Source organism: Actinia tenebrosa, unplaced genomic scaffold (genome assembly GCF_029948245.1).
Source record: "Actinia tenebrosa isolate PJP-AT-01 unplaced genomic scaffold, QUT_ActTen_1.0 PGA_scaffold2__45_contigs__length_23673736, whole genome shotgun sequence".
NCBI classification, from domain to species: Eukaryota; Metazoa; Cnidaria; class Anthozoa; order Actiniaria; family Actiniidae; genus Actinia; species Actinia tenebrosa.
The window spans coordinates 7,095,966-7,120,458 of record NW_028292579.1 but is presented as its reverse complement, the minus strand read 5'-3'; the positions used below and the strand labels follow the sequence as shown (position 1 = coordinate 7,120,458).

The 24,493-nt window shown below is 37.1% G+C and overlaps 1 protein-coding gene across 1 annotated transcript; it reads right to left on the bottom strand.

Moving 5' to 3' along the window:
- Nucleotides 1-6,002: 6,002 nt before the first annotated feature.
- On the bottom strand, nt 6,003-24,259 carry LOC116305259 (proprotein convertase subtilisin/kexin type 6). Its single transcript, XM_089034021.1, has 7 exons — nt 23,722-24,259; nt 19,895-20,120; nt 17,734-17,972; nt 16,877-17,185; nt 14,231-15,456; nt 12,687-12,759; nt 6,003-7,694 (listed from the first exon to the last, which is right to left on the bottom strand). The coding sequence occupies exons 1-7, from the start codon at nt 24,086-24,088 to the stop codon at nt 6,583-6,585; spliced, it is 3,552 nt and encodes a 1,183-aa protein (XP_088890147.1). The 5' UTR covers nt 24,089-24,259; the 3' UTR covers nt 6,003-6,582.
- Nucleotides 24,260-24,493: the final 234 nt, after the last annotated feature.

The following is a 24,493-nucleotide window of genomic DNA, read 5'->3' as shown; positions in this document are numbered from 1 at the left end:
TGGAAGGAGATTCTGAAACAGCTTCAACATGAAAAAGAAGGTAGGGCTCTAGCTCGTTTTTTTTAACACGAAAGTTTTAGGAAAATTGAGGAAAATACAAAATCTAAAAAATAGCTTAGCAACCATGGAGACATAAGACAACAAGGGTTCAAATCAAGCCAATCTCGTAGCCAGAGCCTACCTTTCTTCTGGCCTGCAGCGAAGAGCAAGGGCTCTGGCATAATCCATTTTTTGGCGCATGCGCAATTTTCCAGAAGTGAAATATAATCAATCGAAAAATCTAAAAATCGAGAAAATTTACAATGGTTGCAAAAAGACCTTTTTTCCACTACTTTTTTTCTCCCGATCTCTGCATTTTATACTACTGAATTTTAGTAAAACGGAGGTTTCGAAAATTTCACCAGTGTCTTCTTTTCTCTAATCTTCTTCGTGTGTTTGAAGCTTGATGTTCTTTATTTTTCATGATTGCGCAGTACGAGTCTACCAGAGCGAAATCCTCTTATTTTCGTTATGAATAATGGATATGAATATTTCTTTAGGAGCAGAGAGTATACAATGTCTTATTGAAGTAAACAGAGAAACCTTCAAGTCATCCCTCACAACACGCAGAGAGAATGTCATCAAGAGTATACGACGCTCCCTCGCCCCACAGTCCACACAAGATTTCTCTCACAAACCCACGATTAACCATCAGCTTATTTCAAAGTCTCCATCAGTTCCACGGAAAGTAAAGTTGGAACTGTTGAAGCGGGAGCAAATCAGATTGAATGAGGTATGATAAATAATTAAGTGATGAGATCAATAGATCTTTTCGGCTCGGGTGTAATGTTTTCCCATTCCAGACCACGTGTCGTTCTCTTTAGAATACGATTCTTTGTTTGAGTTGTATTTATATTCATGTGTCTTCTCATGTACAACCGCTTCACAAAGAAATGATTTACTCTAGGGAGTAACACGTGGTCTGAAATGGGAAAACATTAAGCCTTAACCGAGATCAGCGCAATATATGCAATTCGAATGTTTCCAGTACCTTGCTGTACTTGTATATACACTTATTTCAATAAAGTTAGTCACCAAAAACCTAGAAAGCTGGGATCGCATCATTGGAAGCTTTTCATATCAAAAAAGCATATATATACAAAGCTTTTTAAATACAAATTGCAGCTCGATGATGCTCAGAAGAGGTGAGACTGTAACCGGTAAAAGATTCGCAAGTCCGTGAACAGTTATCAAGCGGTTGAACGTGTAAAATGAATCTACCCATAATCCTTGTCGGCCTCAGCTTTATAGCTTTTCAGGTGACTAACTTTATTGAAATAAGTGTATATTCCACTTGAGTTTTGAACATTTTCATGACGTCAACTTTATCTTCATCGTCTATCATATTCTCAGTAATAGTACGAAAGATGTAACGCTGCTTCAAGGTATTTGTCAATAAACCGAATCCAGTCAATCCACACATCGAACACCGTAACGGATACAATTCTTTTTTAGTAGGCATGGTACTTAACTTTTCTCTTGTCTTACATTAGAGGAATTCTAGTAACACTTTCTCTTGTTTATCATGTTTTATCTAATGTCATAACTTTGTGTTAGGAAAAATTAAGCATCAATGAAATCAAGCCAAGAAAGTATGAAAACACAAACGTGTTCTTGGATGATGCTGTCGCAATGTATGCAAAACTGAGAAGAGAAATAACGGCTGGACCAGAGAAACGGTAATACAAACGTTCATATTATTTTTATTGGTTGGGGCGCCTATTATTTCTTTACGTATGGAGCTGAATGGACCAGGAAGGTGGTTCATGAATAGACTTACTAGATACCTGATTACTTTTATACCCTTGCTCTAATGAGATAATATTTACTATCATTACATTATTAATACATTAATTACTTAATGGTCCACATCTTGTTGCAAAGCACGCATTATGGAAGATCATGGAAGACCACTACGGTTTATCGCGTCTTGTATGTGGATTCGCACATTTTCTTCGTAGTATTTCTATTTCGTATTTCTTTCCTTCCTCTTCCCTTTCTTTACCTTCGTTCTTTATTTCAGCTTTTCCTCCTTTCCTTTTTATTACGCAACTGCATTGAATTTACCAAGTTCTCGTCCTATCTCATCCTATCAAATCTTTTAAGATTTGAGAGACGACTCACTTTACTACCATATTTATCCGTAACAAAAATATCTATACTAATATATATTTCTATTTATTGTTTTATAACTAAGGCCGGTTTTGTCGTCCACCCAAAAACTGAAATCCAAGAGTAGCAAAGAAACCGCGAGGCCTATAACCGTGCCGTATGGTTATCTTAAGGGACTTGGGACTAAAGAACTTGAGGATCCTTTGATTTCCAGAATAGAACGAAGTAAGACATTTGGAGGCTTTGAGCCAACTGCACAAAGGCACAGCTCGCCTCAGAGAACGAGGAAGAGAGACAAAGGACGTTTTACTTTCGATAACACTGAAGCAAGTGGTTTGAGAATAGTGGATGAAGGAAACGCTGTAAAAAATACACCAACGATAAACTACACAAGCAGAAAACACAAGAAACTGATTGAGTCACCTAAATTGGGAAAGAAAAAGTTAAACAATGCAACACCTAAGTTCGAAACAAATCGTTCAAAAAAAGAAAGTCAGGAAGAATCGGTTGTTAGTGATGGAGTGGTCAGAATGCCGAAGGTGCATTTTCCTTCACCATCTGAATATAAGCAAGATGTGAAAAAATTTAAAGAAAAGGAGCTCAAATCGTTAACAAAGGAAATTGATAAGATTAATGTTCGGGACAATAGCCAAGAAGCAGATCTACAGGAGGAAGAGAGGGAAGAGATGTTGTCCAAAAGCTGCACCTCGGACGAAGAAGAAACAACAGCTAAAGATAATTTGACAAGTGTAGACAACAATTATACTCAAACAGGAGGAGGAAGTAGGGACAGAAGTTTGTCAGATAGCACCACTTTGTTGCCAATCAAAGACACGCAACCTGCCAGTTTACGAAGATTGAAAGCCAAAGGTTTGTTGAAGACAGACTTGCCACGGCCAAGAAGAGATTCAGAATCAAAAGTGGAACAAAGAATTCCAGCTCGAAAGCACTCGGTGGCTGGATCTCCGAGAAGACATTCGCAGCCTAGCGGCATTAGTCTTACTAGGCTGTCAGAAATAATATCAGAGAAAATACTGGAAAAAGTTACCAATGCTAAGAAAAGACTCAGTATTTCGTCCAATCAGAAGACATCGATACTAAAGAGCTATGCGCGCATGCTCCAAAATCAGCTGCAAATGGACGACGTGCCCGACAGTGATTCGCCTGATTTTAGCGAGACGCCATTCATGCGAAGTAAAATGGCTCAACATGAAATAACAAATGATTCTAAAGCGATTGATCAAGGAATTCAGACGGCGAATCATTGGACTTTATGGAAGAGCCAATTGCAGCTAGGAGCTCTTCAGTCATCTTTTAACTATTCCGAAATCGAGGAGGAAAATGTGTTGAAAGACAAAGAAAGGAGACGCCTCAGTGTCCCGTTTTTTGGAGCAGCAGGTATTACGACTAGAAAAGAGAAAAGAGCAAGACTAATTAAACTAAAAAAGAAACACGGAGAGAAAGCAATCGATGAGGAAGGAGGAGACGATAACACGGGAAAAGAATAACCCAATCTAATCTCAATTACCTCGAAAAATGCGTAGGCAAGCCCTTTTACGGAATATATTTTATACTATATAATATACTATATTATCATCTCTGGAGCCCTGGAAGTTTTGCTTCCAACACGACTCAAACTAGTAACTTGCATGTACCAAAGCTAGTTTGCCATTTCTCTGGGTCTTATGGTATTTTTTTTTTTTTTTTACAAGGAATCACGGAGCGAATGAATGGGCTACGCAGTCTTTACCTCTACACAATATATATTAAATGGCAACATCAGATTTTTTTGCAGCAAGCAATATCGACCATCGAAACGTGTCTGAGCTCATTTATTAGATTTGGTAAATTTCCAATATAAAAGTTATTTTTTTTTACTGTGTTTATATTATCTGTGTAATGAGATTTGTGAGATGTATAAAGCAGATACACGACATTTAAAACTGAATATGCGCTTCGTCATTATCGTATACAGTGTGTGCAACCATGTGACTCAAAATCCCTCGAAATATGAATAACAATGAAACAACCGCCATGTTGGTTGATCTAGCAAGAGAAGCTAATGAGGAATGCTTGGTTATCGTCAACCAAGATGGTGGTTATAACGTAAGATGCACATGCTTTGTTGAATATTTATTTATTTTTTAAATAAAAATGCTTTACATGATGAGTTGGCTGGTGGAGATAGTGAATATTCGTGATCAGTGAGAGCAAAAATATCTAGTAGACATTTTTCATCGAATTCATCGATCAAATTAATTAGTGCTCACGTGTTTAAGAATGATTACCAAAAGTACCCGGATGCAACAGTTTCCGCCATTTTGTTCTCTGGAAGTACTAACCACGGCTTTTAAAAATGTCATTTTACCAAGCGTGGAATATGATATAGGCGAGTAAACCTTTTGTTATTTTGTCTCGAGAGGTCAAAGGATTGAGAAGGTGTTTTATTCCCTGGGGTTTGAAGCTTACACGACGTTTTGAAACAATAATCTGCAAAAACGTGGTAACTTGTTTCTAATCATGACAATGGAACTGTTTGAATTCTTCGTTAGCAATACCTGCCTTCCCAGAGTAATGGTGCTTACTTCAATTGCAAAATATTTAAATATTGTTATAAATCTAGAGAGAATTTAAAGCAAAACTTACCATGAATGTATGAAGAACAAGATTGACATGTTTTCCAAGTTTTCCTGAATGAACTGCTTCTGCAAAGGCAATATTATTCTGAAGCACACGAAGATAAAACTTCTCAAGCTCTGCACGTACAAATCCCAAAATTTCTCTCTTAGAATATTAGGCTTTCATGAAGATTTTTAGCAAGCAAAACCTCCTACTTTCTCGTTCAAGTTGAACCAAGTTGAAGCCAAACTTTGTAATGAAAGCGCATGCGCCCTTTCGGGCATAAAAACCTGTTTTACCGGTTGAAGAAAGCCAATGAAATGCAACTTGTTACTGACTAGAAAGTCGGCTAATTTACATTTTCTTGAAATTCGGAAATAAAAAACTCCTTACAACAATCGAAGAAACTATCGATACAGTCGGCAACAAAGAATCTGTCATCAATCAAACAAAATATCGAACCATGTTGTTTACAATGTCGTTGATCAAAACAGATCAAAAATGAAAAGTTAAAATGCACGTCAAGTTATACAACAACAACAACGTGGATAGTCTCCTTCACAGTTCCCTGCGCCATTTTGAAAGATAGCCGTGCCTTTGCATCGAAGCGAGACGAACGGTGAGCTTGCAATGATAGAGACCTTTTTTAATTAACAGATCAAAAACAGTTTTCCGTGTTTGATACTCTGATCAAAACACGCGGGATGTTGGGAGAACACGAGAGAGGCGTAGGAAACCACGACGCGTAGCGGAGTGGTTTCCAGCTTCTCGAGTGTTCTCCCAACATCCCAAGTGTTTTGATCAGAGTATCAAACACAGAAAACTGTTTTTGATTTGTTTTATAAAATAAAAAACGCGCGAAAAGATCGAAAAAAAGCAAAGTCTAAGTAAATTCTCCCTACGTGCCGTCTTATTCAAACTGACCAATGAGCTTGCGCGATAGATTAAAAATGACGATAGCGTGTTTTGATACTCTCATCAAACATGGTTTTCGACCAATCATAGCGCGCGTAGTATCCCAATTATTATTTTATAACACCTTATCATTGCAAGCTCACCCTTCGTCTCGCTTCGATGCAAAGGCACGGCTACCTTTCAAGATGGCGCAGGGAACTGTGAAGGGGACTATTACTCGTGGAAGGGATGGGTAGGTGTAAAATTGGTTAACTTCTTCTTTTTCCCCAAAGGTGAAAATGACGTCTTTATTGAAGACAACCACAAAAAAACAAATATAAAAAATATATTTTGTTTAATACAGAGTAATTATTACACATGCAGTAACAAAAGGTTGAAAACTGGGAATAATAAAACAGAATATAGGTTTTGCACCATCACGTACCGGTGCCCATATAATACATCTCGGACTGCATGTGGTTAGTTGGCAGAACAAAAGAATCCCTTTGCTCTCAGGAATTGAATTCTTTCTTATGTAAAACGATTGTATTGTTCCTGCCATCTAACATGGCTGCTGTCACGTGATGGTGCAAAGCCTCTATAGATTCTTACTACACCTGCTCGACGAAAATAATTTCGTCGAGTATGCGCAGTAAGAAATAAGGGTACTGGGTATGAGATTGATTTTCCCTCCCCTCCTTGACACCTCGGCATAACAGGCTAGGTCATTTCGACCGTCACGTGATAGTGCAAAGCCTTTATTCTAGCCAAGGTACTCGGCATCTCCCTAGCTTAACCCGAAATGTGGTTGATTTTCGAAAACGATCCCTACGCCGTACCAGCCTGTAACAGGGGCAAGTATAGGACTTCAGCGGTATCCATGTAAATATCTCACTCGATTTTTCACGGATCGTAAACCTAAACCGAGCAATTCACTGAACCATTTTTATATTCCGCCTTCACGGTGGCCTCGATACCCGTGGTACTAGTCCCTTGATGCGGGTTTCTAGACGAGTCATTTGCAGAGTGACCAGCATTCTTTGCAACAGGGTTATTTGTGTCTGTTAGTGGTCTAGGTATAGTCCGCCAACAAAGCCTACCACTCACTTTTAAGAAGTAAATAACCAATACTGTTATCATAAGTACACCTAATAGACTAAAAATAATGAGCCATTTTACAAACGCAGACACCCCTCCAGAATCTGAATCCGAATTGTTTGTGTTGTTTAATTTATAAAGAGACAAGCAATGGCGTCGTTTTTCGTCTACTTCGTCTTCCTCGTGACAAAACCGTAAGCACTCGCCCATCTCACAATCACAGTACAAAGAACAGTTGTGACACATCTCACCGAACGATATAGGACATGATTTCTTGCAGTTCTTAGCACAGGCTTCCTTCTCGGCAGCGGTGATTTTATAGTTAGTTTCCACAGTGCCGTACAATATTAAAGACCATGTTTTGAATGTACCCACGTATTGCTCATGATTGGTGATCTTCAGCGTCCAATTCCCTCGTGGATCCTCTCCCCAAGAGAAAACAGTCATGAAAGGCCAGTTTTGGAATCCATCGCTAGAACTATCCCCATCTCTTTTTCTTAATAGATGAGATTCTGTACCCAATGGCGATACCAGTGTTATACTCAGTGCCCCTCTGCGTGGATGGCTGAGAGTTATATACACTCGTATATGTTCAAGTCGTGTGATGCTGCTGCTTTTGCCCATGCATCCTTTAGACATAAGTGTCGTTGTGACTGTTCCTCTACTTGGGATTACTTTGTCACTAATGTCGCCTAACTCTCTACAAACATGCTGGTCGTTAGCTGTTTTCCAGTTGGGATGGGTGGCTAGGTCTACTAACGCTGCAGCATCAAGAGAACCAAATCCATACTTGTTGTTAACATGATGTCCTGCACCATTGATGATCCACTCAGGGTCATCTGGGTCGTTCTTCTTGGAGGTATTGACTACTAGGTGTTGCAGGTCTCGCCAGGTGAGTTTGGGATTGGCCTCGAGAACCAGGGCAAACATTCCTGAAGGATATGGAGACGATCATTATCAAAATCCCATCCATCAATTTCAATAGGTTTTCACATTTAAGAAACTCTATTTATTGAATATTCATTTGTTACAACATTTTAGTGTACATTTGGTGAAATTACATCACTCACATTTGGTCCTAAATTGGAACATATTTTTTAAATCAACAACAACAGATAGAGCATTTGGTTAGCAAAAAACAAATGTAGTTGCATTGCATAGCACACAGCATAATTATCATGCACTAAGCTGTAAAACTACCTTGAGCAAAAGGAAAATAATATTAAATGAAAATAAATAAAGAAATACAGCTATTTTAAAAAAGGTTGGTGAAGGCTTTGTTGCATGTTGCACACCAAAGTAGTAATGCACTATGGGCGATGTCAATATAATCAGCGAAAGGTCACAACAATATGAAATATACTTTGTCTGCACGTTTTTATGGCATTAGTTTATTCTGTGCTTACATTCATTTCAAGCCTAGCAAGCAACAAGCTAGCCTCCTACCCAGACGTTTATAGTATCTGTCACGCTACGAAGGGAAACTGCGCGACAGACATTAAGAACGACGTAAGCGGATGAACACACGGCGTATGAAGCTTGCAACAAGCAAGATGCTGCAAACAACACCACCTCTACCAACCTTTTTCGAAATAGCTGTAGTCGGAATGAACCTTATGTTGCTCGTATTGCAACATGTGGAATTGCTCCCCTTCCTTCCCAAATATCATTTACATCATACTCCCTTAGTGTGTAATGCATCAGGGGATTGTGGATGAAAAGTAAGCGTGCCATTCTGTTGAGCATTATTTCTTTTGTTTAATACATACTTGATTTGGAGCATTAATAATGGAGCTAATAGTGATTACGTTTGTGTATTAAAAAGATATTAAGCGATGCAAACGTAAACCAAAACCGTTGCAATACTCCTGTTTCTAGTTATCTGTAGGTCAGGGTTAGCCTAGATTTCATGCAGAATATTCGCCGAGTTTCAAAGTGTTTGTATTGTTTGAAGTTGTACATTCTTTACTTTAACGTTGGTATTCGTAATTATTTAGACACTGATTCGAGGTAAAGCCTAATTAAATGAGTCTGTGATCTAGGAACACAGCGGTAATTTAGAGCTCGAAGAAAGTCAATGGCCGATTTTCGTGGACCGTAATAAGTAATGTCATGACTGACGTCACCTATTAAACGTTTATCTGGCCTCCCCTCCACTTTAAAAAAGAAAGTGTAGATTATCTCAAGTCGATGAATGACTTTTGTTATACCGCCATGGAAGATCTCACAAGGCACTTATATATATTCACGAGTATAGACCACTTGCATGTGACGTCAAAGCAGCTCAATTTGGAGGACTAAACAAAAAAATTTCAATCCCCTGAAAAATCTTAAGCACTCCTATCCAATTTAATCTGCATTCAAACATGTGGCAAGGGGTCTATACGAGAAAAGTGACAAGTGGTGATATTTCAAGGCGTGTCACGAAATCATTGTATAGTTATTTTACACCACACTTTATAAATTAACTATTATGATTCTCGCGTTCTGATTGGTTTGGAGCGCGTGCTTTATGAGAGCACATTGCGCACGCGCGCAATTTCCGTTGCGTCATTCTTATCTAAAATAACGGTTATTGTAATTTGTATTTTATAAAAGAAATAAAAAACTTGCTTCCTGTGCTGTGCCGTTATAAAACACTTGGGGATGTGCAGAACACTCAAGAAGTGTCGAGAAGCACTACGCGTCGATCGTGCTTCTCCCAACATTTCTCTCGTGTTCTGGCCAACCCCCGCGTGCTTTATGACTGCACACAGCACGCACGCGTGCTTTCTATTTATTCAATTTATTGAAACTAGGCATTTAGTCAAGACCGCCGAACATATATACAATAGCTTTCCTGCATTATGATTGGAAATGATAATAGCGATAAACACAGAAGCACAGCATGCAACAACCAAAAAAAAAAACACACCGAAACAAAGACAAGCTGCACGACATGTTCCCTGCAACACCATGCACGGCAAGTAGCGTTTGATGAGATGTAAAAAACCTAAATCTCGAATGTGAAATTGTGGGTGCTGGCCAAATAACGATGAACAGATGTATCTCATTGAAGCTGTATGAACTACGACTTATTACTAAATCTTTGTAATTAAGATTAAAGCGTGCATGATATTAATGTTATTTCCTATCAGATTTTTTTTTCGTCTCAGCAGAGCGTGGGTTAATGGGCACTTTCGAAATACGAATGTACTAGATTTTTTGATGACATTTTAAAAGAATGTCAATCAAAACACCGAAAAGGTGATAGAGTAAAGCATGTAACAAGAGTGATGATATAGGAGACAACTAGCTTATTGTGCTAATGGTTAAGTAAATAAACGCGCAGAAATACAATTTCAGACATGGCGACAATCGAAACACTTGAAAGGCACTTAGTATCGGAAACCAAATCGATAACGAAGATAAATTTTTGTACATCCGCAGCAAGACAGATAATCAAAAATACGATCTCAACAAAGAGGGTTAAAAATAGGGAGGGGAAATAGTTAAGTTCAACAACACTCAAACGTAACAGAGAGTTCGCTGTTTGTGTTACGAGAGGATGAGGTTTCAGGAAATTCAGAGGGGAGAGGATACTTCATACTTCATTCGTTCCCTCCCGTGCTTCAAGGGTTTTCTCCGGTTTTCCTCCCTCCGCAAAGATCAATGTCCAAATTCCAATTCCATCATGAAACGAGTGCCATAGCTTTTTTCGAGGTTAGCTAATGTCGCAGTATAAAGTTTTTTGTTGCACAAAATTGCAATGGGACTCTTTCGGTCCCCCTTTAATAGAGACCAAAGAAATAACCCAAATCAAATATTTCATGTCTTTTAGGATCTTAAAATGTCGTTTTTTGCAGGAATGATAACTGAATACCATAAGGTACCTTCCGAAAACTACTCCTAAGAAGTGATAAGGGTCATCACGGAAACAGGGATAGACATGTCTTGTTCTTCTTAAATTAATTGTTAACATCTTTCATCTTTCTCTTGAGAGAGACGTGTAGACATACTCCCCGAGTGCTTGGATTTGAAACAGTCTTGTTTGCATGACAACTGGGTATTTTCCGACATAACAGGGGGTGTCGGAGTTTGTCTTTCCTATTTGGTTCCTTACATCTTCTTTTCTTGTTTTCTTTCTTTCTTTCATTTTATCCGCCATTCCTTTTTTGTCTTTTTTGTTTCTCATGCCCTCTTATTTCCCTACTTTCTTATTTCCCTTCTTTGTTTTTCCTATACTTCTTTCCTATTCCCTTTTATATTCTTTTTCGTTTCTTTTGTCCTTTTCCACTTTTTCTTTTCTCTTTTAATTCCAAATGCATACCTAACAAGCACTGATAACACCATTAACCTAGAGCACAAAATTAACGATGAATGAAATATTTGTTTAAGTAATGTTTAATAAACGAGCAGGAGTGTTTTATCGGGTATAAAACACGAGGCGCAGCCGAGTGGTTTTAGACCCGATAAACCACGATCTGCGAGATTATTGAACGGCTTAGAAAACTTATGATGTTTGTTCTCATTGTGTACCGATTTTTTTACGAAATGAACCAAGTTTGATAGAGAAAATCCAAGTTAAAGTTTATGCAAATGAAGACGAATCTTTATCAGATATAAAATCACCTTCATGGTCATGATTTCTATTGTGTTTTCTTCATGAATTATTAATGAGTTTTCTAATGGTATATATAGATGTTACATGTTGCTATAAAAACTGGTTGATGATAATAGTTTCTTGTATGAAAGTATTCAGTATTTAATAATCTATGGATGCGAACGTTTACCCCCTCATGAGTCATCTTCACCTTATGACATCAATTATTTTAAATTATATACCCATTTCAATAAAGTTAGTCACCTGAAAAGCTACATAGCTGACCATGCCAAAGATTATAGTTTTGTAGATACATTTTACATGTTTTAACTGCTTCGTAACCAATGATAGACTTGGGATCTTTTACCAGTTACAGCTTCACTGTGAGCTTTCTCAAGACAAGTGACAATAGCGTTTTCCACGGACGATGTCACAATTGTGCATCATGGTCTTGAATATAGGACAAGCCAAGCCCAGCGAACATGGGCACATGCTGCAACAATGTTTTATAGTCTTGTTGTTTCCAATTCATGTAAAAACTATAGTTCTTCGACTGAAATTCTTCTTCTTTTTCATGTAATCGAGCCTTTATTTGCAATGTTTGGCCGCATTTTTATCCCGAGGGCTTTGCGATATCCATTTTTAGAAACCGTAAAAAATGCTACTTGTATAGAAATTTTTACTTTTTGGTAATGAGAGTTTCGTATGAATCTCAGCTTTGTAGGTCTTTGATGACTAACTTTATTGAAATAAGTATATACCCTCAATAGCACGACATACCAGAAATACACTTTATTGGCTTCAAAATTATTGTTTCAAGTCGAGGCATTTGGGTAAATACAATAAATGTATAGAAACTGACCCAAATGCAGCAATTGTTTGAAGCCAACAGAGTGTAACTATAATGGGTTCAAACCACAAACATCAATAGAAGTTGAGGCCAAAATGGGAAGTACGTTGGTAATATGTATATAATGATAACAACTTCTGGAATGTCCGAAAATTGTTTTTCCGACAGTAAGTATGGAAGCTTCTAACACAACATCGTGCGTCATATCTGTGTTCTCAAATGAATACACCAAAGGATAATTGTCATTTCCCAGAATACCTCTTAGTCTCAGTTTCTCTGTTTTATATTTTGAATCCGACGATCGGATTTTGCAATCGAGTGTATATCTAATTGCAGAATCGAACTGTTCAAAATTACAGTCAACTCTCGCCTTGCGCACACCCTGATATTACTTACACCTCGCTATTACAGACAGGAGCAAAATCCCCGGCAAAAATAATGACAAAGAAATGACCGTAATTAATTCTCGTTATTGCGGACGCTCGCTATTACGGACATAAAGTGACAGTCCCGAGGGTGTCCGCTGTAATGAGAGTTGACTGTACAAAGTATAGAAGTTAAGAAGCTATTAAAGGAAAATATATTTACGATAATTATATGCTTATGAGTTAACAGGATGTTGAGCCCACATTCCATGTTTATAGATTACAAAAATTCAACATATTTAAGAAAATTATGTTCTATATCTTATTGATGCCGCATTGGGAGATTACCTATAAGTCTCTTCAGTCTTAACTTCCATGTCTTGTCATTAAAACAAAATCAGAAACAGGACGATTCTGCAATTGGATATACACTCGATGGAGTAACTATCCTTTGGTGATTCGATTTGGTTGAATTGGGAAGCCATTTTAGAGTTAAAGCACCCTAAGTTATTTCTAATACGAAATCTGCCATCTGTACAAATTTACAGGTAAATAAAGACAATAATCCGATAGATCAACATTGACATCTGATTTGTAAAAATATCAAATAATTTATAAAATAATGGTTGGTATTGGATTTTCGTAAGGCATTTTTAAAAATGTCCATAAAGTTAAAAGTTTCTGGTCGTATGTAAATGTATATTAGGCAATATAGTTGATCGTGTAGAATATTTTTGTTCACAGGTCAATAAGAAAGTCATCTCTTTTACTCCCAATATTTAATTTGTCGTCCCCATAGGTTGCTTAATAATTTTGATTCAGAACAGATTAATAAGCTCTGACAAGTTGCATTTCTGTGTAACAGTTTTTGTTTCAATGTATACTGCAAGCCATCTTTTTTCGTAAATATGGGAGAATTAATGTCCCTTGACCTGCACACACGATGTTTGGTCAAGATTGAAAAATATAATAGGCAAGATATCCAGACTAAACCCCGAATGCACTGCGCTTCCTGCGCGCTGTGTACCAGAATTCTACAACCCCCAAATGGTTCCAACAGAACTGAAAAAAGATGACTTGTAGTAAAAGATTTCCCGTTCATGAAAAATAATGTCCGACCTAAATATTTTTTCTAACAACTGATTTTGTGCCTTACACACTTGTGGTAATGTTGAATCTGATGATATGAAGGTAGGGCGTCCTTAGTTTAGGTTAACAATGCTTTTGGATATGAATGTCAAACAGGTCTTTGCTTTAGAAAACTCTACCCTCACATAAACAGATCCTAAAAGGTCTGGATAGGCTATTTGCATGAAATAATCACATGAATGTTACTGGATGGCAAAAACTGAATTTTGACTTTCTTTACCTTATAATATAATTTTGATTTCAAGAAACGAAGCATTTTAACGTTTGTTTGCCATCCAGCAGAGCCTTCCCAAGGGACCTTTGGCTGAAATAATTCGTTATGAAAGCGATATATCAGCATGCGACTGTTTGTTGCCAATGGCCTATTGTCACTGTAGTGAAGTGGTTGTATAAAACGCGTCAGAACTAAAAAGGTGTGCAGTAAAACCTGGAACGTGGGTGATTCATATAATTGAACAAAACATATACATAAATATAACATCAAAGCAGTATAATCTCCATCAAGTGGCTGCTTCAAAGTACTAGACTCTGTTGTTCTTGTTCCAATATGGTAACATTGTGTCCCTCAGGATTATTCAGAGACACCGGTGCATAACTAACATTTCGTTGTACACTTTTCTTGTTTATGTCTGGTCTTGCCCAACAAAACCTCCCACTTGCTTTAAACAAATACATTACAAGTACCGTAGCCAAGAGAATTGCAAGTAAACTGAATATTATCAACCACTTGACGAATGTAGATAGCTCTCCTGTGCTGTACTCTTCGTCATTGTCTCCAGAATGACTGCCAGCTGGCGGTAAACAATGTTTTAGTTTCTCATCAACTTTGTTTCCATTGCCACAAATACTCATGCAATGTCCATTATGACAATTACAATACTTATTAGAGGGACACTTTCTAGGACAATTCTTTGAACAAGTTGCTTTATCGTCCATGGTTAAAGTCTTGGCAGGCAAGCAATGTTTGGCTTTTTCATCAACCTCGTCATCCTCGTCACATAGTGATACGCACTCTCCCGTCTCACATTGACAATACAGTGAACAATTATTACAGACATAAGCAAATGGCTCATTAGGACAGTTGACTTTACAGTGCTTCTGACAGCTTTGTTTTTCAGTGTCTGTGATATTTTTGTTGACTTCCACAGACGAGCCGTACAGCCTTAGAGACCATCTCTTAAATTGTCCCTGGTAGTTACCATGGTCAGTAACTTGGATCGTCCAGATTCCCCGAGGATTCTCTCCCCAAGAGAAGACTGTCATGAATGGCCAGTTTTGGAATCCATCGCTTGAGTAATCCTCCTGTCTTTGCTTTAAAAGTTCAGACCTTGTACCCGATGGTGATATCAATGTTATACTCAGCGCCCCCCTGCGTGGATGGCTGAGAGTTATATACACTCGTACATGTTCCAATCTTGTGATTTTGTTGGTTTTTCCCATACATCCATTGGAATACAAAGAAGATGTAAATGTTCCCTTTCTTGGGATTACTTTGTCACTAATGTCGCCTAACTCTCTACAAACATGCTGTTTGTTAGCTGTTTTCCATTTGGGATGGGTGGCTAGGTCTACTAACGCTGCAGCATCAAGAACACCAAATCCATACTTGTTGTTAACATGATGTCCTGCACCATTGATGATCCACTCAGAGTCATCTGGGTCGTTCTTCTTAGAGGTATTGACTACAAGGTGTTGCAGGTCTCGCCAGGTGAGTTTGGGATTGGCCTCGAGAACCAGGGCAAATATTCCTGAAGGATATCAACCCAGGATTATCTCACACTTAAGATTTTCATACTCTGTGTATGTTTGTATGTTCTTTTAGTCACATCAAGAAGACATAAGGATAAAGACTAGACTAACTCAAGAGGGTCTTAGATGTCATGTTTTTGTTGCTTATGGAACAGAAGTAGGGCGTATGTTCTAATATGTCCCTGACCATGTGGTAGAGAATCATATCAGATGCACAGTTGACGTCGTAAGGTCATATATACATCTTTAACGGTTGGACAGATCTACTTTTTAAATACCTGACTGTGAGTGGGGAAGTCAAGTACCAAACGTTAAGGCTAGTATCCCTAACAATATCTATTAGCATTAGCATCCATATTACAACTATTAGTAGGCATGCATTCCACACAACAGCTGGTTACATCTTAATCTGGCACACTGCGCAACAACAGCCGATGAGCAAGCAAAATTATGTATATTTGCTGTGTCAGTGCAAAACAAAGATACAAAGATAAATCTGACAAAAACCTAAACCTAAATCACACAGATACCTCTACGCTGTATGAAGACAATAATTGTCCTTATCTAATGCTTCAATAAAAAGAGTGATATTAGCTAGATAGCTAATTTCCAGTTAAGCTCTGTACATGTATATTGCAAAATATACGATTCTTGCTTGGACAGTATTTCTCAATTCAATCTATATGTCATTCCCTTAGACATTATTTCTTTCTTCACCCAAAATCGTGGCAAAAATTAAAAAATTAAAAAAAAAAATAGAAGACGTGGAATATTTTACCAATATCTAAAATGGGAAACATTAAGCCTAAAATAAATCCAACTTTTGAAAACTACATGTGGATTTACTAGCTCTTACCTTTAACATATAAAAATATATGTATAATGATGGCTTTAAAGATATCATGGTATAAGGCATACATTTGGCATTGTACCCAGAAATCAAATTCCTTTTTAGTCTCCACTAATACAAAAGTTGGTGTGCCAAGTCCAGATGCCATAACCAAAAAAGTTCGCCTCACACATCTGAAGTCCAGGCTTCGAATCTCAGGTCACCGCATGTGAGCTGAATCGGTTGGTTCTCTTTCTGACTGTGACGGTTTTTCAGGCTTTCCAATTTTCCTCCCTCCTCTCAAATCAACCCTAACTAATTCAAACTGGTTAGAACTGTGCTCCGGGGTCATACATAGAGTGTATAGCGGCTGACAGAAGCCCCTTCACATGCCTTCAGTTCGATTCCATTGAGCTGCACCTCTGTTTTTTTTTTTTGTTTTTTTTTCCATAATGACAAAGAAAAAAAGCTGGTTCTGGACTTAAAATTTTTCCTTTTTGTTTGTGGAGATAAAAGAGAACACAAAACTCTGGGGACGAAACCAAATACCTGCCATACCTTAATTATGAGGTAAAAGAATCTTAGCTTACCAGCAGCAAGAGGAGCAGCAGCTGAAGTTCCACTGTGATCTTTAGTACACTTGTGATGTATATCTGTTGTTACAATCTTAAGGTCAGGAACCTTTCCATTTGCAGCTCCACTACTGTATGTGACGGCAAGTGTGGATGGGCATGGTTCGGAATACCAGGGTGATTTGCCATGGTCATCGACGGCTCCAATGGCAATGGTGTATATACTGGTTATGTAGCCATCACAATTACAGTAATCCTTAAATTTGCCACCATTGCCTGTTGCCCATACAAAGATGGAACCAAGACCTTTACGTCCTTTGCTGATCCCTATAACACAAATAATCCACATTAAGCAGAGAAGTAGTGTGATTACAAGAGGCATCATGTGGAGATAAAAATGTTAGCCAATCAGGATCAAGAAAATTTGCAAAACTGTGACACTTTTCCTGCCAAATGAAGATAATATGCAACTGATAACAGTGACACAATAATTCAGTTTTATATTTTTATTCCAATGACAGGTGCGTTTTCACTTTTTTCTGGTCAATAGCACGTTTTCTCAAGGCTGCAACAGCATCCAAATTTAAGGAACTTGAAGGGCCATGATACCAGAACACGAGCTCTATGATGAGCATTTTCATGCATTGCTATGAATTTTTTTCAATAAGAATTCATGAAATTGATTATTCTCCTCTTTAATTATAAAACTGGCTTCTCAGTTTTACTGAATTTGCAGTTTTCAGCTTTATGGCCCATGAAGTTGGATGCGCATACAACCTTGAGAAAACCAGTATGGTAGTGCATCATTTCTACATAACTATTTCAGATCAGATGGAAGGATGACTATCTAGAAAAGATAAGACTTGCATGCCTACCTTGTCTGAAGGCTTTTTTAGCAACAGTACCAGGGCCATCTACTGTCCTGCCATCATCATCAGGACCCCAGCTACTACTATATATGTCAATAAAATTGGTTTTGAGTGATAATGATGCTCCTTCCACGGCGTCTGTTACATCACCATCTAGCATCCGTATTCCTCCTATACGAGCATTAAAGGCAACACCTACTCCACATACACCATTCTTGCTTTTGGCTGCTACTTCGCCTGCACATCTAAAAATATATAATGGTACTTTACATATAGGACATCTTTGACACATGTTGGACTAAATAGACCCGTTTTACTACGAATTTAAAATTTCTCACTTTCTGATTGGTCAAGAGCCATCGTAAATATGAGGCCATATCAACAAATTCCGTCAACAGAGCCAGTGCATACTAGAAATTGTTTTTATTTCAATCTTTTTGCATATTTTTTGCAGTAAAAACTGTATGAGCAATAATTGACGTCATATCGTGGTAAATAAGAGGTCATGCCACACAAAACCATTGGAAATTTGTTAAATTTGTCATGATGCAATGTTTTCCCAATACAGACCATGTGTCATTCCCAAGAGTATTATTTCTTTGTTTGACATTTGCCCATGAGAACCCACATAAATATTGATACAATTCAAAGAATCTAATTTTGCACCACAACGAATTAGGTCTATTACAAATACATTGCTGATAATTATTGGTCTTAATTATCTATATGAATACATAACTTTTTTAATATGACCTTAATTTCACCTGCACTTCTAAAAACACAATATAATAATGTTACTTTACGTAGTAATTCTTTTGACATGTTGGACTAAATTAGAAATAAAAAAGACACAAAAGTGTCTAAATTATATACATAACCTATACTTTTAGTTATCTGACCTTAATTTGCAAAACCTACAACAGTTTAGTAGGCATGGATCCTATTTTCACTATCTTAAAAATTTAACATATTTTTCAACCATCACTCTACATGTAGGTACAGGGCTCTTCCGTGAGGTTCACTCCACAAACATTGACACTAAATACTCAACTCACATGTTGATTTTATGGCCAGATTTTCTTAATTTACTATTTAACTTGTTTACAAAAGAATGCAAATGGATTATATTCCAGTACTAAGTCTTAGCTCTTTGATGCTGAAAAACTAGCTTTTTTTCCTGGATCCACACTTGTTTAGGATGTTCCCAATTCTCTGACACATGTTCCACATCCATTTATAAAACTTGCTTTAATTTTGATAATAAAAAGAGAGTCAGTAATCTAACAATCTTATCCAATTAAATCAGTACAGGCAGTTGATAAATCTAACCTTATGAACAATGTATTGTTTGTGAAAATAGTTCAAATTGGGACATGCTTTCTTGGAACACCACAAGGTGTTTCATAATTCATACAACACAAGGAAACAATTTTAACATTGATAATAACGCATAATGATGACACACAGGTGCACTTCACAGTAACATGCTTCACCAAAATACATGTAAAAAGTGCATATCTTAAAGACCCAGGTTTAAGCTTTCACTCTTTTTGGCTCATTTATTCTGATTAAATGTGTATATACTTTAGTTTTTTAGTAAGAATACGCACAACAAGAAACCTTGGCAAATTTATGCCCTACATCATTGCTCTTCAAAAGATATTTCACAACACTCCTTACCCGTAATATAAGGAGCTCTCCAGTGAGGTTCGCTCCGTATGCACTACCACTACAATATTATTACTTACAACACACTACACTCAACTCACATTTTGATTTTTATGGTGTGAAGGAAACTTATATAGACCCCTTGCATCAATTTGAAATGCAGCTCAATCTGGGAGACAAAACAATAGGTTCCAATTCTCAGGAGATTGAAATTCTTTTGTTTTGTCCCCCAGATCAAGCTGCTTTGACATCAAACGCAAGCAACACTTTTATGATCAAGATTTTTTGGCTACAAACAAAATGGAGTTGTGGCTTGGTTATTGAAATAAAAAATCTATATACTTTACTACCCCACTCCACATCTGTCAGTATAAGCAACATAAGTCATTTTCAGTAACAGAGCAGCTCAAGTTTTATGAAATCAACTGTAATTCTCCAAGGACCCAGGATAGATTAACATTATGCTGCAGAAACATATAAATATATTCAGTAAACTTACCTAGTGCCATGTTTATTAATATTATCCCTGCTATATCTTGGCAAGGGATCACTATCCTGACTATTAAAATCCCAGCTTGCCGAGGCTTCATAGTTATCTTTTAAATCTGGGTGTGTGTATTCTATTCCATCATCTAATATTGTAACTACTACATTTTTGCCAGTTATATTCTTTTTCCACACTGGTAATATGTTGATGTCTAGGCCCTTTGGGCCTGGTGTTTGACCTGAAATTGTAAAAAAAAATATTATTAGAATTCCAATTGCCCTATTTCACTATGACTTCACTGCTTGTTTATGTGGGGGATAGAATCACCAAATCCAATAGAAAATTAAACAAAATTTGCTCCTAGTGAAACAGTTTAATCTAAAATGGCCTGGTTTTCAGATATAATATGTGTTAAGATGTACTAAAAAATATTCTGAGAGTTTGCTGGCTATTCTACTTCTCTTCGTGGATCGATACGGGTTTTAGAACAATTTTCGGTGAATTTGCGTTGGTTTGACCCCCTCCAACGACCATGTTCCTTTGCGTTTAAACAATAGATTGTTTTGAAGTGACGTCAAAGTGAAATAGTGCAATTGGAACATTCCTATCACAAGACTTTAATTTTGGACAAATAACACTTATTCATAATATTGGTTAGCTCAGGGATTAGTGCTCCAATAGCATGATTAGTTAATTCAGTATAAAGTCTAAAATATTCTCATTGTATAAATTTTAGTTTTAGAACTCTTGCATAATTTTGTACAGTATATATGGTAAGATGTCAATATAAGGGGACCTTACAAGGGCCTAATGTTATGCAGTGTCATTGACAACCTTGAGAAAAACCTTAGTTGCAAGTACGACATTTATGTCCCTAGGTTATAGACCTCTTGATTGTGATGTAGCGCAGCCATAGAAATCAGAGTCAAAAAATACAGATAAAAAGAACAAATCCTCCCCCCCCCCCCCCCTCATACTATCAGTTGACATTTTTCTTGATTGAACATATATATATTATAGACAATGATGGCACTTGTACATACAAACTTATATTTTACAACTATCACTCACTTTATGGGGCTCTTCCATGAAGTTCCCTTCACATGCACTACCACTACATTCTATATTTACCAAATACCACACTCAACTCACATGTTGATTTTTATGGAGGAAGGAAAACAATAGAGCCCAGAGAAAAACCCTCGTGGCAAGAGGAAGAAAAACACATCAAACAAACTCAACTCACACATGAGCCAGTGCTCAAAATCAACCATAGTGGTGAGAGGCAAGCAGTAAATCACTACATTGTACACCACCCATCCCCTTTTGACCAGTGTATACAACCCTATTTCATACCAGCTTTAGCTACTTTTAAGACTGACATGAATACAGAGTACCAGTATGCAGGCTTACCAGTAATTTATTTACATGACAAAACATTTTACAAGTGTCCACAGAAAAAGTCACAGGAGAATATAAACAATTTGATCAAAGTATGTGACTCTTCCATGAAAAATAAGAACCAGCAAAAAATCTCATCAGTAACAATACAAACACAGTGGAATTACATGAGCATTAAATGAAACTGAAGTACAATACCAATAATAAAACACAGCAGCAACCATTCAATGCTTTGAACTGACTACATGACCCTTCTAGAAACATCAATATTTTAAAACATAAATGAAGCTGTACCTAAGAAACAGAAATTTGAAACTGAAGTGTTTGTGTAGGTTAAAATGATACATAAATCATCATATAATGCTACTTGTAATTGACAGCTATTATCAGAGAACAGATGGCGATTGCTCAAGTTAGCAGGGATCAAGTATCAACAGGCAAGAGAATAAAGGAATTATAGAGGATTCAGGTCCTATCAGTGGACTTCTTCCAAGTCAGTGTAATGTAACAAGATTATTCACAGTATGCTGTCTTGTCCAACTAAAGTAGCTAATCATCATAATAAAGAAATATATTATCTCTATCTCACTTTAACATGTAAGTTGACTTTAGAATGTTAGAATAAGCATGAAAGTGCTTTATCCTGGGGCTTAATCACAAAAGGTAGTGTTTATAATATTTTCTCACTGTGATATTGTGTCTTTAGGAGTGATTTATGATAAACAAGACATGTAATCCTTAGCAGCAAAATGAATAATATCCAAGTCTTCACACTTTATGTCAAGTTTGCAAAGAAAGACATTCCAAAGCACAAATAGATAAGAAATGTTGTACATATTTTGAATTTGTTTCCTTTTGTGTATGCTTGGACTTTCAAATTAAGTGAATTCCAATCATTGTATTGTTTCCACATGTAAACACTATTGCATTATCAGTGATCAGCAATAAAAACAACAGATGCTCCTTCCAAGTCAACATTACCACACAATATAGATTCCCAAAATATATCTGACACAAACATTAGACTTTTCCAGTATCCTATGACAGAGGATGCAATTAGTTAGTATCTCACTCCACCACGTGTGAGCTAACATGTTTCAGATACTCATTTCCTCCTTATCTGCAAAGGTGACCAGCCGCCTTTCCACCTGACACATGCGACAGCCATACTGATCATGATTTTACAAGCTTAAAGTTGGGCTAAAAAACTTGGGGATTATCTACCACATTGACTAGATCCCTATATAGTCCATTCTCAAGGGTTTTCAGTGAGGTGTTTAGTTTTTAAAAGGTGGATTAACGTTCTCTCTCTCTTTCGTGAGCCCCCTAGTTAAGTAGATTATCAGCCCCGCTAGGACTGATAAATAGATTCTGCAAGCGGTCAGTTTAACAGACGTTTAGCAGAATGTCCAACAGTAATGGGATCTTGCAACATTATACATGTTCCTAATTTGTACGACAAATAGAATAGAGCTCTTCATCTAAACTAACCGCTTTATTGTTAAGAAACGATATTGCAATCTTATAACAAGTCATACTAGTAATTTCTTATCCACGCAAGCGAGAATAATTAGGGATGGGAGCCATAAACACTAAGGTATAAATGTTAAGCGCCTAACGGAAAATCCATTAAAGAATCAGAAAGGATTTGCATAAAGAACAACTTAAGGTCTCGATAAGATCTTATGAAGAGGGTTTATGAGTTTTATTGGAAACGAATGGAGATTTAACTTTGGATTTCAAAAGATCATGAGCGAGTTGATAGTGTGGTGAAATCGAAAAAACAAATGCCATCTTATTTTGATGCGATCTTGATTGAAACAAGGACATTTCATTATTGTTTATCATGCAAGGGACACCGAAAAACACAAAAGCGCTTTCTTTGAGAATCTTTAATGAGTTCTAACTTGAGTGTACTGTTTTAGATGGCACATTCGTAGACCTAATGTCTGTGCTCAAGAGTTATCTATCACACATGAGATAAAAAATCTGACTTGGCTAAACTTACTCAATATCCAGACAACAGTCACAATCATCATACCGTTCTTAGCTAGAGACATTATAACTACTGTCTCGTTTATAAATAAAATAATTGTAGCCAAAATAGATCGGGAACATCAAACGTCCCCTTGTGTAGGTACACTCAAGCTTCTCCGAGGCATACGAGCTTTCATTTTAAGATTAAATGTTTGTCCACGAAATACTAGTAACTGTTCCAAGAACTAGTTTTCTCGCCAGAAAAGAAAGTATTTTTGGATTTAAATCAAGTTATGGATATTTCGAAGAACTCGATGTAGCCATGGTTTTGAATGAGCTATAAACATAGTTTGGTAAATTACCTGTAGTTTATTCGCTTCCAGCGATATCGCCATAGAAAATAATGGAAACATTTTGACAAATAATTTCGAACCAAGAAGTAAGAATATAGTTTAACTAACCTGTGTTGTGTAGGTACCACTGGTCGGAATAATAAGGATCGTTGAAAGCTTCTCGCTTCTGTCGCCGAAGCACCTTCTGTTGTTCAGCATATTTGATGTGAGTCTCTTGTAAAAAATCCGTCGTATGTCTATGCAAACTCCGCCTCGTCCGCCTTGCTAAGTTTTTATGCTCAAGCAAATAGTACCCTTCGAGTCCTCCCTGCTGTCCATGATTAATAAACCCATTTTTTTCTGCTATTTCATCGACATATTCTTTGCCTTTATCCGTATAGACCACCCATGTGTTGGTGTAAACTTCGGCAACACCGCTTGAAAACACGGCCAAAAAACATGTCCATACGAACAGCAAAATAACTCCAGGATCCATTGAACAGGTTAAAGTTAAAGTCCAAATGCGTGTCTTCAGCTGTACATGTTTTATAAGGGGTTAAATAACTGTAGTTCTCGCTACAATTTTGTATTTTTTGGACTAAACTTTTTTCCCCTTACGCAGAGTTTTTATGTCCTTGCTCTTCGCTTACCCATCATGCCTAGCGACCGTCAGTTCCAGTCTTCCTCTTCCTGTTTTGAGAATAATAGTTTGACGTCATAAGTGAATTAATTTAGCATCAAACACAACCTTATCGGGTTAATAAAACAAAATAAAACACAACAAAACGATAAATAAACACATTTTGTAGCTTATAATTTATACTGCTGTCTCACGATAGGAGTCTTGATGTTCGAGAAAGCTGTAATGACGTCATTGGTGGGGTAGTTGGTTTAAATATGG